Source organism: Melospiza georgiana, chromosome 2 (genome assembly GCF_028018845.1).
Source record: "Melospiza georgiana isolate bMelGeo1 chromosome 2, bMelGeo1.pri, whole genome shotgun sequence".
In the NCBI taxonomy this organism is placed as follows: domain Eukaryota; kingdom Metazoa; phylum Chordata; class Aves; order Passeriformes; family Passerellidae; genus Melospiza; species Melospiza georgiana.
The window spans coordinates 86143720-86158738 of record NC_080431.1 but is presented as its reverse complement, the minus strand read 5'-3'; the positions used below and the strand labels follow the sequence as shown (position 1 = coordinate 86158738).

Below are 15019 nucleotides of genomic sequence, written 5' to 3'. Positions count from 1 at the left end.
TCTGGTCATAAGAAGAGAGCTGGGTATGTCAAGGCATGCAAAAAGAAAAACAAAACAAAGAGGTTTTTTATCCAATGCAGACATATTATGGCTTCTGTGAAAATTTCCAACCCTGGTTGCAACTTCATGTGGCTCAGTGATACAGGACAAAATAAAATGGAAATAAACCTATCCAGAGCATCTGCGTGTTTCCAAAGAACGATTCAATTCATTTATATCCCAGAAGCAAGAACAACCATAGAATTTTTCTGTAGAAAAAACATCCTTGCAATGTCTCCCTTCTGGCGGTGCACACTCATTGGCAGATTTGAGGCCTCCCAGAGAGTGAGTGAGATACAAAATACTTAATGAAATTAAGGTTTTCACATGGACACATGTAATTCCAGTAATGAAACTGTGCATTGCTCCTTCTCATCAATGGCTAGAAGGGGCCAGCTAGAAGTAGTTGCCACTGGTCATGGTGTTGACACAGCTAGAGGCAAAAAGCAGAAAGAAAAGCTGGCTCATGACTTTCTGCTTCAACCACTGGCTCTGCTGGTTTTGATCCATTTTTTGAGAAAAGTGTCTCTACATGGAATACCTCTGTAAAGTGGAAGCCAAGGATCTCAGTGCCACAGGCTCTCAGGACAGTGACTGACCCAAACAGGGCAGGTAAAGTTAGACTTTGTTTTTTCATAGCTCTTCATCTTTTTCATCTTTCTGGCACACAGACTTCTCTTTCAGGATTATTTGATCTACAAGGAAAAAATTCATAAGCAAGTTCCTAAAGCAAGTTCATTCTGCGTGGGGCATATGGACTAAATGGTGTGACAAGAGTGACACTTGCTTGTCACTCTTCCTCAGTTTCCTTCCTGCTCTTCATGACTATTTGGGATTTGGTTTGATGGTCATGGCTATAGGTTTCTTCTTGAGATATTCCTATGGGACTTTTCCTCTGAACCCTGGAGGCTCATGACAAATCTAGCAATCCCAAATCCCCCTGACTTGAGGAATGCAATGAGTCTTGTTCTCTGCCCTGTTACTCACCTAAGGCTGTGTCACTCTTGCTCCATTTCCCTTTTTGGAAATGGCAGGCCTAGCCCTTTGTTTTAATTTGCACCTAATTAAAAGCTTATAATTGGCTTGAATTTCAATTTATACAGATATCTTCCTGTCTCCAGTAATCTTTCTGTTTCAAAATTATATACTTGCTTTTCCCAAGACTCCTAGGATCTGGGTCTACACTCACATATCTGAGTATAAAATCTTATAGCAGCACTGGACTATACCTGTGCTTTCATTCTCTGGATGCTCCTTTGGGAAGAAAGGAACATACAGGACTGTCTTCTTTGGGAAGAAAGATTCGGTGAATAGTGCACTGAATATATGAATTGTACAGTTATGAAGTCTTTATCTGCTTAATTAATCTGATTAATTATCTGATTAATTCTGGCCAGGCCTTTATGAGAACTCAGCACTAATAGAAAGGCAAAGACTACAAAACATTTACTACCAAATCTCAGATATGTCACTGCTTCAGGTTTTCAGATGAAATATTATCCACACTTTCTAGTATGAGAAAAATGTTAATCTAAATGAAAAAGTAAATGAAAAAATATCAGGCTGAGGCAGATATTTACCACAGTGAATTCCAGCCCAGACTCATAACATTTGATAATAATATAAACTGAGACTTTTATAACGGGAACTCTTGCACAATCTTAAGAGTTGATTGTTCCCATCCTATCTACAAGCACTCATGATTCTTCACAGGCTTGCCTAAAGCCTACTTGTGAAAAGAACATGGTATAATTTCACCAGACTAAAAGGCTTTTTCTCCTATTCATGTTTCAGGACATTCTTTTCTGGAATAAAGCTTTTTAGCCTCTCCTTTTTAATCTAATCCCTTTCCAAAGTGATACATTTCACTAAGCAAAAGGTCCTGAAGTCACTTCTATGACTTCCATTAGGCCCACTGCATGAAAGAAAAGGGTCCCTGGATCAAGATGCCACACTCTGTAGCCTAACCTAGGCTTAGCCTTGTTTCAGATTTCAGACTTCCTGTTTTCTATTGAGCAGGTAATTGCATGTAGTTTTCTAACTATCATCCTATGCATATTAGAAGTGCTATTGTGAGAGTAAACATGCTGAAGATTAAGAGGTGCTTACCCAGCAACGTATTGCTAACATAGGATAAATAGAACAGAGCTCTCTGGAGAGCTGACACACTGAAAATATGGGGGTGGATTTCTCATAATCCCCTGATGGACAGATACATTAAGTAAAACTTAAAAGAACCTGTGGTCACAGATTTTTTCCCTTGCAAATAAGCAATCAGTGGCAGGAGAAGATTTGAAACTTACTGATCTCTCTTTTGGTAATGGAAAGTTAGAAGCAATGGCTTGTTTTCTCACAAGAAGCTCCACCTACTCTTTGTTCACTTTGCACCATTAGTGTGAACATACTATATACTATATCAAGATGATGATAGGAAAAAATAGCAAAGAAAGTTAAATGTTAAATGCACATTATTAAAGATTTGAAAATTAGGCAGTTAAAAGCAGTAAGAAAAGGCCCAAACATTGCATAGCACATGTGCATTATTTTACAGTCAGTAATTAGTCAGAATGTGGCAGTGTACACAAACCACAGGGAAAGACTATGCAGAAAGAATTAACAAGGGACTTTGTTATTTTGACCATCTGTGGCTGGGCCTTCACTGGAATGACCTGCAGCTGAGGCAAATGGTGTCTGTAGGAGAAAAGAAACTGCAGGGGAAACAGCTTTATTAGAAGGTCTGGTGATAGCCTTTCACTTGCTTGACACTGACCCCGTGCTGGAACTTGGAGTAGTGTCTTCTCCTGGTCTGAGGTGCGCTCTCCTTCCTCCCCCAAGAGAGTTCAAGAATGGATTATCTGCAAATGGGCAAAGCTCCAAAGTCTGTTTGTGATCCTGTGGGTTCCAGGATGTGATGCTGAGCCTTGCTGTCATTGAGAGAAGCAAAACCTGTAGCTGGGTTTGTAGAAAGGAGCTTCTAAAAGAGATGCTACTGCTTTCTTTTCTCTCATGCTCTGGCTGGATACCCCCATCTGCAGTGATGACGTTACTGCTGCAATCTCAGCATGACAGGCCCTAGCAGGGAACGACCAGAGCAACTTCTCTGTGGCACTTGGAAATTTTGATCCAGACTAGTGATGGCTCCTGGCTGTACCAAGTTGCTTGGGCTCAAAGTTGAATGAAATGTTCAGAACAAGTACACTTGTTAATGAGGTGAGTCCTGACAGGGAGTGCAAAGCTCAACTGATTCAAATCTGTTGAGTGGCTTCCATTGTGCTATATTTGTTTTCCTACAGAAGCTCACTCACCAGGGCTACTACAATATGTTTCTTTTATTTCTGCACATAAGGGTGAGGTAAAGGCTAGGTTTGAAGAAGAAACAAAAGCAATGATCCAATTAAAATAAATTCCAAGATTCTATATTTACATGGCTATTTCATTTGTCTCAAGTCTCAGGCTGTACACTTCATCAAAACATTATTAGGAATGACTGTACCATAGAAAGTAATTCACCCAGGACTACATTCACTAGCATAATGCCAAGTGCTACATGAGTACAATATTTTGCTGCTGCATCATGAGTTGACATACAGAACAATTAAGCAGCTGGGTGAATGTGGGCGAGAAATTATGTTCTTTTCACCTCCAACCTTTTTTCTGCTTCAAAAGTGGACTGGAAATGCTATTTCTCTTACATTTGCATGGGAATACATTTATTGGTAAGCCTCCAGATATTTTTTAATCTGGTTATTCATATCTTGGTGCATGAGACTACATAGACTTGCCAGTGTTCTTTCTCATGTGTTTGTTACATGTAAAACCAAGGTAACAGTTCTAAATATGCTATCTATTCTTTAATCTCTATCTTATGAATCAGGCAAATAACAACACTTATCTTTAAGGGCAGACAGAGAGTTTAAACTAAGCTAAAACAGCACTTGATTAACTGTGGGATTTTGGGGTTTTTTGGGGGGGGGTTGTGCATTTTTTTATTTTTTGGGTGACTTCAGGGAAGATTCAAAGGTCTTTCTAAATGTTGAATCTGAATACTTAATTCTAAGGCATTTTTGGTTGAAGTAAATTGAGGCATTCATAAATTCAACATTAATCATAAGGGTGTATTTCCAGCTCTGCAGCTGTACATCAATGTCACTGTGCACTTATTTGCCCTTATTTTTCCAGCTTGTCCATAGGAAGGCTGTAGAAGATCACGCCAAAGGTCTTTAGCAGAAGGCATACAACATTGCCTGCTCTCCCTGCTGCCCAGAGCAAGTCAGTCCCTACCTTGGTTACACAGTCAGTGCTGAAGGCCATGCTATCACTAGTGAGAGTGCTGCAGGGGCATGCATGAAACACCAACAGGCCCTCACAGAAGTATTAATTTCCTGGAGTGCACAATTTCTCTCACTTAAAATGTGCACCTTGTTTTGTCCAGAAAATGCTTTTGTTTTTCTGGATGATTCCCAAATCTGGTATGCCTTGTTGAAGGCATGTAACTAAGCCTGTGTCTCACTGGGCAGGGGCCCCAAGCAGCCACTTGGATCGGCAGTCTGCTCCAGAACAACCTCCTGTCCTCAACTTTACATGTCAGTAAAAAGCACAGTTTGATGCACATTGCTCTGAGCAGTTTCAGTTATGAGATTTTATTAATATGAATCTTTTGCCTACCTATTTTTTTTTTTGAGGAAAATCTAATTATGAGTGCCCGAACACAGAGAAATCATCAGTTTACATCAGGCCAAAAAGTCACATAAGAGCAACTGGCACACATGGATATGTCGCTGGGAACCTCTAGATTTGGGGCTTCTTGTTTTCCTAACACAAGATGAACATTTTCCTAAGCTGCTTCCTGCCACTTGTTGTCCCAAAAACAAACCCTATGACATTAATTCCTTTTTCCCATTTCTTCCAAGAGCATATGAAGAAAGGTCATTGTGATACTTTCTCTGCTGTGAGTTTGCAGTGTGACCTTGTGACAAGGAAATCTGAAGTCAACACTCTGACTGGCCCTGTCCTTCTGGAAGACTTCCAATTCTTGGAGAACACAGGCCAATATCATCATACTGTAGCTCCTGCAGTGAATATTCTTCTTTTATTTTTCCATTGAGCTGCTGATTAGCAGCCTGGTTCTGATGCAAGTGTCCAACAGCAGTGGGGACCACAATGCTAAGAAGCAATTGGTGTGCATTTCCCTGACCTCCAGCTCTGACAGCGCCTTGCTCCCAAACAGGTCAATCCACGGGGTCATGGATGAAATAGCAAGGGGCATCACTTTTGCCAACAACCTGAATTTGTTAGAACCTATTTCCTTTAGTTGGTATTAGGGGTTTTGGATAGTTTTTTGTTTGGGTTTTGTGGGTTTTTTTACATTTTATTTTGTTTTGGCTTTTTTTTTGAGGAAGACAATAGTTTAATACTGGTATATGTGAAAACAACAACAACAAAAGACAGGTACCACAAAAAAATGCATGCAATTTTTTTCTGCTGTTGTGATTTAACCCTGGCCAGCAACTAAGCCTTCTGACAGCTACTTGCTTATTAACAACTTGCCCAGGTGGGATTGAACAGAGAATTGGAAGGGTAAAAATGAGAAAATTTGTGGGTTGAGAAGAAAACAGTTTAATAGTAAAGCAACATTACATGTGTAGAAAAGCAAAACAAGGAATTCATTCACTACCTTCTATCAACAGACGGCTGTTGAGCCATCTCCAGGAAAACAGGGATCCATTAGGCATAACAGTGGCTTGGGAAGACGAATGCCATAATGCCAAATGTCTCCCAGGGTGTGCTGCATGCTGATTAACAGCTGAACAGCAGTCATGTCTATAAACTCAATCTAGCACATGCCAACCAAATTTGTCATCATCATGTAATGAACACACCAGCAAGAAGGGCAGTGTTCAGTGAGAGGAAGGAGAGATGCTCTTGTCTGCTCTGGGAGTTGCCCTGGAGCCTGTGCTGGAACTCTGACTCCAGAATGCTCAGGTTGTTGTATGCTCTCTCCGGCAGAAGGATTTGGGATGGCTTTGAGAGTAAATAGAACAAGGAGAAGGGGTAAGGCCTGTTACAGAACCTTGTGGACTCTGGTATGTGAATCTGATCTCTTTTACCCTCATGGAGGAAAGAGAGACCCTGACTTATTTGAATGGAAACTGTAACAAAAGCTAAGAGCTATTTTTCCTTCGGGTTGGAGACCGGGCCAGTCTGGAGAAAAGCTAAAGACACCCAGTAAGTGGAGCTCACAAAGAACATGTCCTGAATACCACGGACACTGATGGCTGTGGCTGACCTAGGTCACATCTTTTGCTGATATCTCTGAAACTGTGACGTGCCCTGGAGCCTGTGAAGAGAGGGAAGGGAGCTGACCCTCTCTGTGTGGTCCCTTTGTGTGTAACACAGCCCGTGAGAGCCGTGAGAGCTGCGGACGGCCCAGCCCCAGGGCGAGCCTGCCAGCAGAGAAGCTCTGAGCACCAAGCTGTGCAGGGGCAGCTGCTCAGAGCTCTCAGCTGCTGCACAGAGGAGATGGAGCTCAGCACGAATTGCAGGCAGGCAGCTGATGAGAACTCAGAACCAGGAAAGCTACAAGTACCTGCTAAAGTCCCTGTGGTTTTCTGCTTGCTGGCCTCCAGGTAGTTAGGTTATCATAAAGAATTAGCAGTATTGTTTTTAGCTTCTGAATTGTTTATTCTTCTAGCTCTTATCTCTGGGTGCATTCACATTGCGTGTCAGCTCTGCAGAATGCAGACTGTGCTGTGACCAAACAGCTCCATATGTTAACAGATGGACAGAATGGAGCTGGGTCTGTAAATGTGAAAGGAGCAATAGCATGGTGCTGAGCCAGCAGAATCACTGTCTGCATCCTGCTGGTGTCCTGCAAAAAACCTCCTCAGGCAAGGATTACAGCAGTGTATTGGCTGCACCAGGAAAGGGTGAGAGGCAGCAGGGCAGTGGTAGAAAAGCTGCACAGGAGAGGGAGTGCAGTGATACAGCATTTCCTCTGAGGTATTAAGCTGGATAACTGTTGCATACGTTACTGTGCTGAGGCTGAAAAGTAGGATTTTTTGATCTTCGATGTTTAGATGAGGGGTTTGGCCCTGAATCCTTCAGTAGCTGATTCAGATGTGAAATGACGCTCACAAAGCTTGAGAGATGGGGTCAGGACTGGGTAGAAGCAGTGAAGGAACAACAAAGATCTAGGTCGTGTTCCAGCTTAGACTTCTCTGGTCTCTGCCCTCTCCTCCTCCTTGCACTTGTCCTGCAAACTAACTCAGCCTTAGACAAGTATTCTTCCATGGTTCAGAGGCCTAGCAATGGCAGTATGTCATCAGATGAACAATTAAACTCGAGGGTTCCTTTGTGACAGGACCAGTACGATGTGTTTAAATAATTAACATTCAAGACCTGTGTTCTGTGGGCTACAGCTCTCTGGATTATACAAAGGGATAAATTAGAGTGAGCCTTAGATCTCAGGGTTGGAATAATTTCTGTGCTTCGTGTAGCACAGTAATAACTGCTCAAGCTCAAAAAGATTCTCTCTTTTTTTTTTTTGTTTTTGTTTTTGTTTTTGTAGCTGGTGGTGAAACACTTCAAAATTTTTATTGCAAAAATGAGAGCTGTTCAAATTTATCTTTAGTCCTGTGTGGTCATCCTGGGAAAGCTGCTGCTCAATTACTACACTGTTACGATGCAGGGGAAACTTGAGATGCTCAATGAAGAATTAGCAAGCTTCATTTATTAATAAGAGCATCAGACATTTATGCACAATAAGTAATAAGTTCATGCATATTCTGTAAATTAAGCAGTCTATTGGTTATACTACAATATCAGCTCTTCCTCATACCTTAGGAGTTACATCTCTCTTTTCTCATATCTCTTTCCTAATTACTGCATCTTGTTATCACGATACAGCCATGTTTCAAGGCTACAATGGCTTTGCAGGTGTAGGGACTAGATTAGCTGGGTTCGGTACTTTTCCAGCCCTGAGTCAGCTAACATGAAAATGTCTAGGTGACCTCTGTCATGTAGTCATTCATCCACACTACACACAAACATTTTTTCTGGATTTTTTTTTTTCTAGAAGACATGCTACTTAAATACTAGAATAAAAGGTACCTGAAATGGAATGACTTAATTTAATACAACATGAGTTAATTTCCAATTGCATATATGTTAGATTTGACCTTATACAGAAAGATTGATACTTGCATGCATGGTAACAGCACCTGTAGTTGCACTAGAGAGAGGATGGAAGACAGAGCTGGCAGGGTTGGGAAGGATCCAGCTTGCAAGCTGTGCTTCTGCACAATTAAACTGGCTGCACTGTAGATGTTTGCTTCCTTCTTCTGAGAGCTCTGGTTCTTGCTGAGTTCTTGCTGCAGGCTGCATCACTGACATATAACAGCACTTTCTTTCATCTTTGCTCAAGCCCAGACACCTCTGCAAGGAGCTGCCTTGATTTGCACCAGTTTGACATTGTCCTAGGAAACAAGGCACCAACACCATAAATGTGAGGACAAGGCTGTTGTGGGAATGCAGTTTTGGTTTCTAGGATGTAAAAACAGAATTCCTCCCTTTTATTTGTTAGAGAAACCCAATACCATAAGGCTTCATGTCTGTGGTCTCACATGAGCATGACCAGAGCTGGTCATGATCCAGCCAGCACCCAAAGGAGAGGTGCCAAGAGCCCTGCCACAGAGTGGAGCTAAATTGTGACTCAAAGACAGCAGTTAGTTCTGCCTCTGGTGTTTGCAGAGGAATTCGAGGCAGCAAGTGCACCTTGTGCCAGAGGCCAGCTTAGACAGACTAATCGGCCAAGCTGCCAGAAATCCCCAGCAGTTACAACAGCAGCAGACCTGTTCAGCTCTCATGCAGTATTTCCTGCCTTTCTATACTGACCCTGCCTTCCCTGGCTTGCTTTGCCTAGCAAAAAGGAGGCCAAAAGACTGGCTCTGAGCTCAGATGGGTATTTTGCTGCTTCTTTAATCTTCATTGCCTGGCAATGTTTATTCAGATCCCTCCATCAGGTGAAAAACCCCTAACCATTCCCTTTGTACTTTTTCTTCTGAATGATTTATGGCAGCAGGAAGAGCCAGGTGTGGACTTCCCTACCTCCATGTCTGCCTCAACGGAGCTGTCCCAGTCTTCGGACAAAACTCCATGAACATGTGCAGGACTGATGGGTTTGGGACAGACTGAGGTGACCGTGCATGCCATTAATTAGTACCAGAAGTCCTTCTAAGCTCCTCTGGACTGGCCAAAGGGGTTTATGTGTATTGTGTCCCATACATACCTATTAAAGAAGATGTAAAGCTCAAAAGCAGCCAGCAAGAACAGGAGACTCAAAAGGCCGATAAGGCTGATGACACAGGGAAGAAAGAATCCAGTCTTCCCTAAGGAGAAACAGATGCTCTTTTAGGTACATCTCACAGACCCTGCTTCCCTTGTGCCTCTGCCAGGATGGCATCTCCTGGACAATACTCTCTGTGTGCTGTACTTCAGAGCATGACCTAAGACAGCTCAAATACAGTGCCAGACACACAACTGGGACCCCCCCAAGTCCTTCATGGAGGAAGCTTGTCTTTCACTGTAAGGCCACTCCTGCCCCAGCACTGCTGCAGGCTTTGCATGTGCATCCCAGCAAATCTCAGCTCTCATTCTCTTCCGGATGAGTATTTCAGTCAATTACATATGGCTGCACACAACTTCCCAGTCACATCTTAAGATTCAGCCTCTAAAGCCTTCACCTACCAGCCAGCATTGAGAGCTGTAAACTGGCTTTCAATCTTCCTGTCACAACCCATACGTAACCAAACAATTAGCAACACGTAATGGCACCACTGGATTACAATACATTGATCTGGGTGATCGTACCATTGACACATTTGTGTGTCATGACCTTCTGAATTAATCCCACCTTTCCATTCATCCCTGGAGGTGGATGGCAAATCCACTGCATCCATCTTTCCTACAACTTCACAAAGGGTTTTATAGTTCTGACAGTACCGTGTTTATCCTTCCCCTTCCCAGCAAATTTCTTACTGGAAACTCAGCTGCCACATTTCCTGTTGCAATCCTGCCAGTGCCACTCATGTTTGCATGGTACATGAACAGAGGGCTGAACAGGGCTCTGAACACTGAAAGCACAAAGGGAAGCTCACCTGAGGGACAGCAGGCTATGGACTGGCTCCAGTTCCCAGCTGGGTGGGACACCATGCAGGTGGTCACACTGGTGACACTGGTGCTACATGCTGTGAACTTGCTGAGAACAGTCACTGTCCCGTTGTCGTGGCACCTCTCCTCTGCAGTGGAGCTGCCCTCTGGGGCCCAGGAGAGCTGAGCCGGCGGCTTCCCCGCCGCTGCCTCGCACACGGGGCTGCCCTGCTCGTCACAGGACAGGCTCAGCCTCGGGGGGGCTGCAAAGCACCAGCAAGGGGACAGGCATGCAGTTAGTTTGGCACAGCCGGGCTGGGCTGGTCTTGTCCTCTGCCCAAGATGAACCTGAACTGAACCCAGTGAAAAGAGGAGAATAAGGCTGGGCTGTCATCCCATCCCATCCCATCCCATCCCATCCCATCCCATCCCATCCCATCCCATCCCACCCACAACATAGGCCCAACACACACGAGATGAAGAACAGCTCTCTTTTCCCTTCTGCCCAACTCTCCCCCATCCAGCTGAGCCTCATCACAGCCATTCATATCCTCTGTGTGTACATGGGAAATTCCTTTGCGCCTGTCATTTCTCACTGGACAGTGGAAAAAGGGAGCAGCAGAAGGGAGAAGAGTGATGGGAAAGGAGACACAGAGATACACCCAATGAAATGCATGATTTTTCCCAACAAGAATCACAGAATGGCTTAGGTTGGAAGATCCTCTAGTTCCAACCACCTTGCCATGCAAAGGGACAACTTCCACAAGACTGGGGTGCTTCAAGTCCCACCCAACCTGGCCTTTAACACTGGGATGTCGACAGCTTCTCTGGACAATCAGTGTTCCAGTGGCACTATCTTCACAATACTAAATAGCTTCCTAATATCTAATCTAACCCTACCTTCATTAGTCTAAAAAAAAAACCAGCTCCACTTCTACACATTCCTTACCCTGCACGGTCAGGTGGTACCTTGTGTGGAAATTCCCTTCTGCTGATGCCACATCACAGCTGTAATTTCCCTCCTGGGCTAGTCCCACTTGCCATATCTCAAGGTCAGGGGGCAGATCTGCTCTGAATATCAAGTTTATGTTGTCACTGCAGGTTGTTCTGTGTGTCTTGTTCTTATCAGCCCTGTATACCATGGTGCACAGGCCTCCAGCCTTGGGGGTTATTGTCCATTTAAGCAGAGTTATATTTCCTTTGAAAGAGCAGTTGAGAACTGAGCTGTTACCTACAGTCATCACTAAGGCTGAGGAATTGTGCCCTGAGGAGAAAAAAAAGAGAATGTGTGAGAGGGAGCCCAGGAGTTGCAATCTGGACTTCAAAGGGAAATGTCTGCAGTGCTACAAACAAGCGTGAGGCCATGGCTGTGCTCATCTGCACGTTGTCTGTCATCTCTTCCTACAGCCGTGGATTATGGATCCAGTGGCCTGTCACAGCCAACCCCTGCAATACAAATTTCCCACTGAGGATCATCTTAGTGGATAAGACTGGATACTGGAGCAGGACCCTACTCCTGCCCATTGTCTTCAGTGGTTCCGCATCCAAAGGCTGTGCTTGTGTGAGCAAATCCTCCAGTGGGCTGCTCACGGGGCCTGAAATACAGGAAGGTGACTCTTGCATCTGGCCACACGACAGTGGCTTTTCTCTTAACTGTTGCTGCCAACAAAATAAACAACTTTTACTTCTGCATTCATATGAAATCCCATACAGTGGGATTTGGCCTTGTCTACACCTTTCAGGCATTACACAGGTGCACATAACACTGGTGGAGCTTTGTGGGGGAGGGAAGGAAGGATTTTGCCTCATGGCACAGGGTTTTCTTATATGTGCATTAGCGTTGCCTACATGTACACAGACAGCCTCTTTTGTGAGGTGCTTGTGACACTGAGAGAAGAGTCTGAGAGCAGGTTGTAATCCAGTGTGAAGAGTAGCTGAGGGAATGGGACTTTTGTGTCCTCTGGCTTCTGCTGAAGTTAAAAGCAAGCAATCCCTAGATTTCACAATGTTTGTGAATGAAACTTCACAATTATTGGGTTTATAGGAATAATACCCACAGCTGTAGTCCAAACAAACCTCTGTTTATCACTTCACTCATTTCCTCTTTTAGTTGGTGGCCATTAAACTTTGGGACAGTAAACCACTGATCTCTCAGTTCTCTGTCAGTGGTGTAAAATGAATTGCTCTTTCCTTTGGCTGAGTAATGGTTTTAGTGACAGTCTGAAAGCCATGTGTGAGGAGAAAATCTCTCAGGTTTCCTTTTCCCTCAACATCATTGCCCTGTACAGCAGAATCAAAGTTTGAAAACATCCACCCCACTTTTGTTCTGGACATAGGCTGTCCTTTTAATGTAGTCAAGCACAGGTGACAATTTCTGCCCTGATGCTCCATAGCTTCTAGTAACCAATTTCCTTGATTATAGTGGTGACAGATTAAATAGTTGAGGAGTCCAGGGCATTCCACTGGAGAGAAAACCCATTCCTGTTTGCTGCTAGGTGCAGAGATCCTCAAGAGACTCAAGATCACTTTGTGACCTGTTCCACCTGTGCTAACAAAAGCAAACTAGAAAAAGAACCAGGAATTTGCATAATTAATGTAGATCAAGGAGGGAAAAGGATTATAGCTGCATTCTCAGATCCCATATTTTTGGAATTTGCTCTTCTAAGTCTTACTGAAACTTTCATTCTGAATCTTGTGTCATAAAATCTCATGATACCTCACTTGTCAGCACAAGTCACTAATACCTAAGAGTAGAGCTTGACAGGGTGATCATACTGATCATAATCATAAAACCTCGCATCAATTATGTTTGTAATAAATTTGTTAATTATAAGGAAAAATATTATAATCCAAGAAAATCATTATCAGTTTTCAACAAAGCATTGAAAAGCCCAAGTTCAGCACATTATTTGTCGACAAGTGAAAAAATCTATTTGCAGCTAGAAACGTTTTGATTTCCAGATTATTGGTTTTTCCATCAAAAAGTCTCTTCAGCAATTTGTAAAGATCCCTTCAACCAGGCTTTTCTTTCCCAAAGCAGAGTTGAGTACATATCATTCTGATACCCTGCCTTTTCCTCCCCTGCCCTTAACAGAGAGGTGGTGCCAAAGTACCACCAATACCTGTAGTTCCTGTGACTGCAGCAATAGTGAGAAGGACAATGGTGCAAATGCTCTTCCTGACAACTTTCAAAGTAGCTCTTGCTTTTGTGGATGAGAAGGCTTTCTTGCACTGTCCAGCTTGCTGTGAGCTCCCCAGCATTCCTGCCAGTGATCCTGAAGCCGGAGCCACTGTTCTTCCTCTACTCCTGAGAGTCCCACAGTGCAGCTACAAAGAGCTGATTCTTCTTCCTAGCATGAGCCTTTCTCTGATGCGAATTGGTGAGCAGAGAGGAAGTGGTATTTGTATTTCCTTTCTTCCCAGCAGTCTTCCAGCCCACCGTCCCCAGTGTTACTATGGAACGACAAAGTCTACAGCAGAACTTGCACAAAGCCTGACCAGTGTGATTTTTCATGTTTCGCTTGGATCTGGCTGTTAACAAAAATTTTAACACAAGGCTCTCGTCTACACTTGGCAGGATTATTGGCACAGATCAATTATGACATCTGGCAGTTCAAGCTAACGACCTCAAAAGAGGGTCCAGGCACAAAGACACTCCTGAGCAAGTATACCCTTACAATTTGATTCCCTATCCCTCACATGACAGTCTAGACCCAAAGCCACATTAGGGTCTGGGATCTTCTCACTCTTTACTGGCTCTCCATTCCATTACCAAGTGGTTGCTACATGATCATCTTCACATCCTCCCACATCAGTGTCAGTGGGGATTTGGGTCAGCCTCATAGTCCTTGTTGTAATATGGCTGTTACAGTTCATAGCACAGAATCATGGAACAAATTAAGTTGGAAAAGACCCCCAATATCATCGAGTCCAACCTGTGACTTGATCACCACCGTGTCAGCTACACCATGGCACTGACTGCCATGTGGTTTCTTCATGCCCAGTGGTTTCTTCAACACCTCCAGGGACAGTAACTCCACCACCTCCCTGGACAGTCCAATTCAATGTCTAATCACCCTTTCTGTGCAGAAATTCTTTGTGATGTCCAACCTGAACCTCCCCTGGTACAGCTTGAGGCTATGTCCTCTTGTCCTGTGGCTTGTTGCATGGGAGAAAAGGCCAAACCTCACCTGGCTACAACCTCCTTTCACATACTTAAAGAGAGTGATAAGGTCACCCCCAAGTGTTTTCTTCTCCAGGCTAAACAACCCCAGCTTCCTCAGCCTCACATGACTTACTCTCCAGAGTCTTCACCAGCTTTGCTGCCCTGCTGTGGACACACACCAGCACCCAATCTATGGGCTGGCCACTCTTGCTATTAATATGAAAGTAATATTTAAGCTTCTAGGCTTACCAGTCATAACTACCTTGAATATTCAGATTATTATCTCCACATTTCACTACAATTCATCTTCAATTTACACAACATATTTGCATAGTTCAGAAAAAGCTCAGTTTCCAGCCTAACAACTCTGTGTATTTCAAGCAAACACCTATTTCAAACAACATAAAATTTTCAACACTCACATAAGAATTTTATCATTGAATTAGGGGAAGGATATTTTTAGTTAACCACTTTAAGTATGCTCAACATAGTAAAAGCAAAATCTCTTGAAAAAAAATCCTCAACACATCTTCTGCTCCAGCACCGTGTGGTTTAGCAGTGAAGTGCAATAACCATTACTCGTGATTCAAGGCAGGTCCAAGGTGCAAAGATCACATGTAGATCCCTGTGATGTGAGACATACCATAGTTTCAACCATACAGTCTGTGG

At 43.5% G+C, this 15019-nt stretch overlaps 2 protein-coding genes across 2 annotated transcripts in view; one reads left to right on the top strand and one right to left on the bottom strand.

The window, feature by feature from the left end:
- Positions 1 to 15019, top strand: part of SLC35A5 (solute carrier family 35 member A5) — a 162866-nt gene that overhangs the window by 141630 nt on the left and 6217 nt on the right. The gene's annotated exons all lie outside the window — the stretch shown is intronic.
- On the bottom strand, positions 436 to 13446 carry LOC131096933 (cell surface glycoprotein CD200 receptor 1-B-like). The gene is made up of 5 exons (XM_058045567.1): positions 13308 to 13446; positions 11135 to 11449; positions 10194 to 10448; positions 9326 to 9425; positions 436 to 472 (listed from the first exon to the last, which is right to left on the bottom strand). The coding sequence occupies exons 1-5, from the start codon at positions 13444 to 13446 to the stop codon at positions 436 to 438; spliced, it is 846 nt and encodes a 281-aa protein (XP_057901550.1).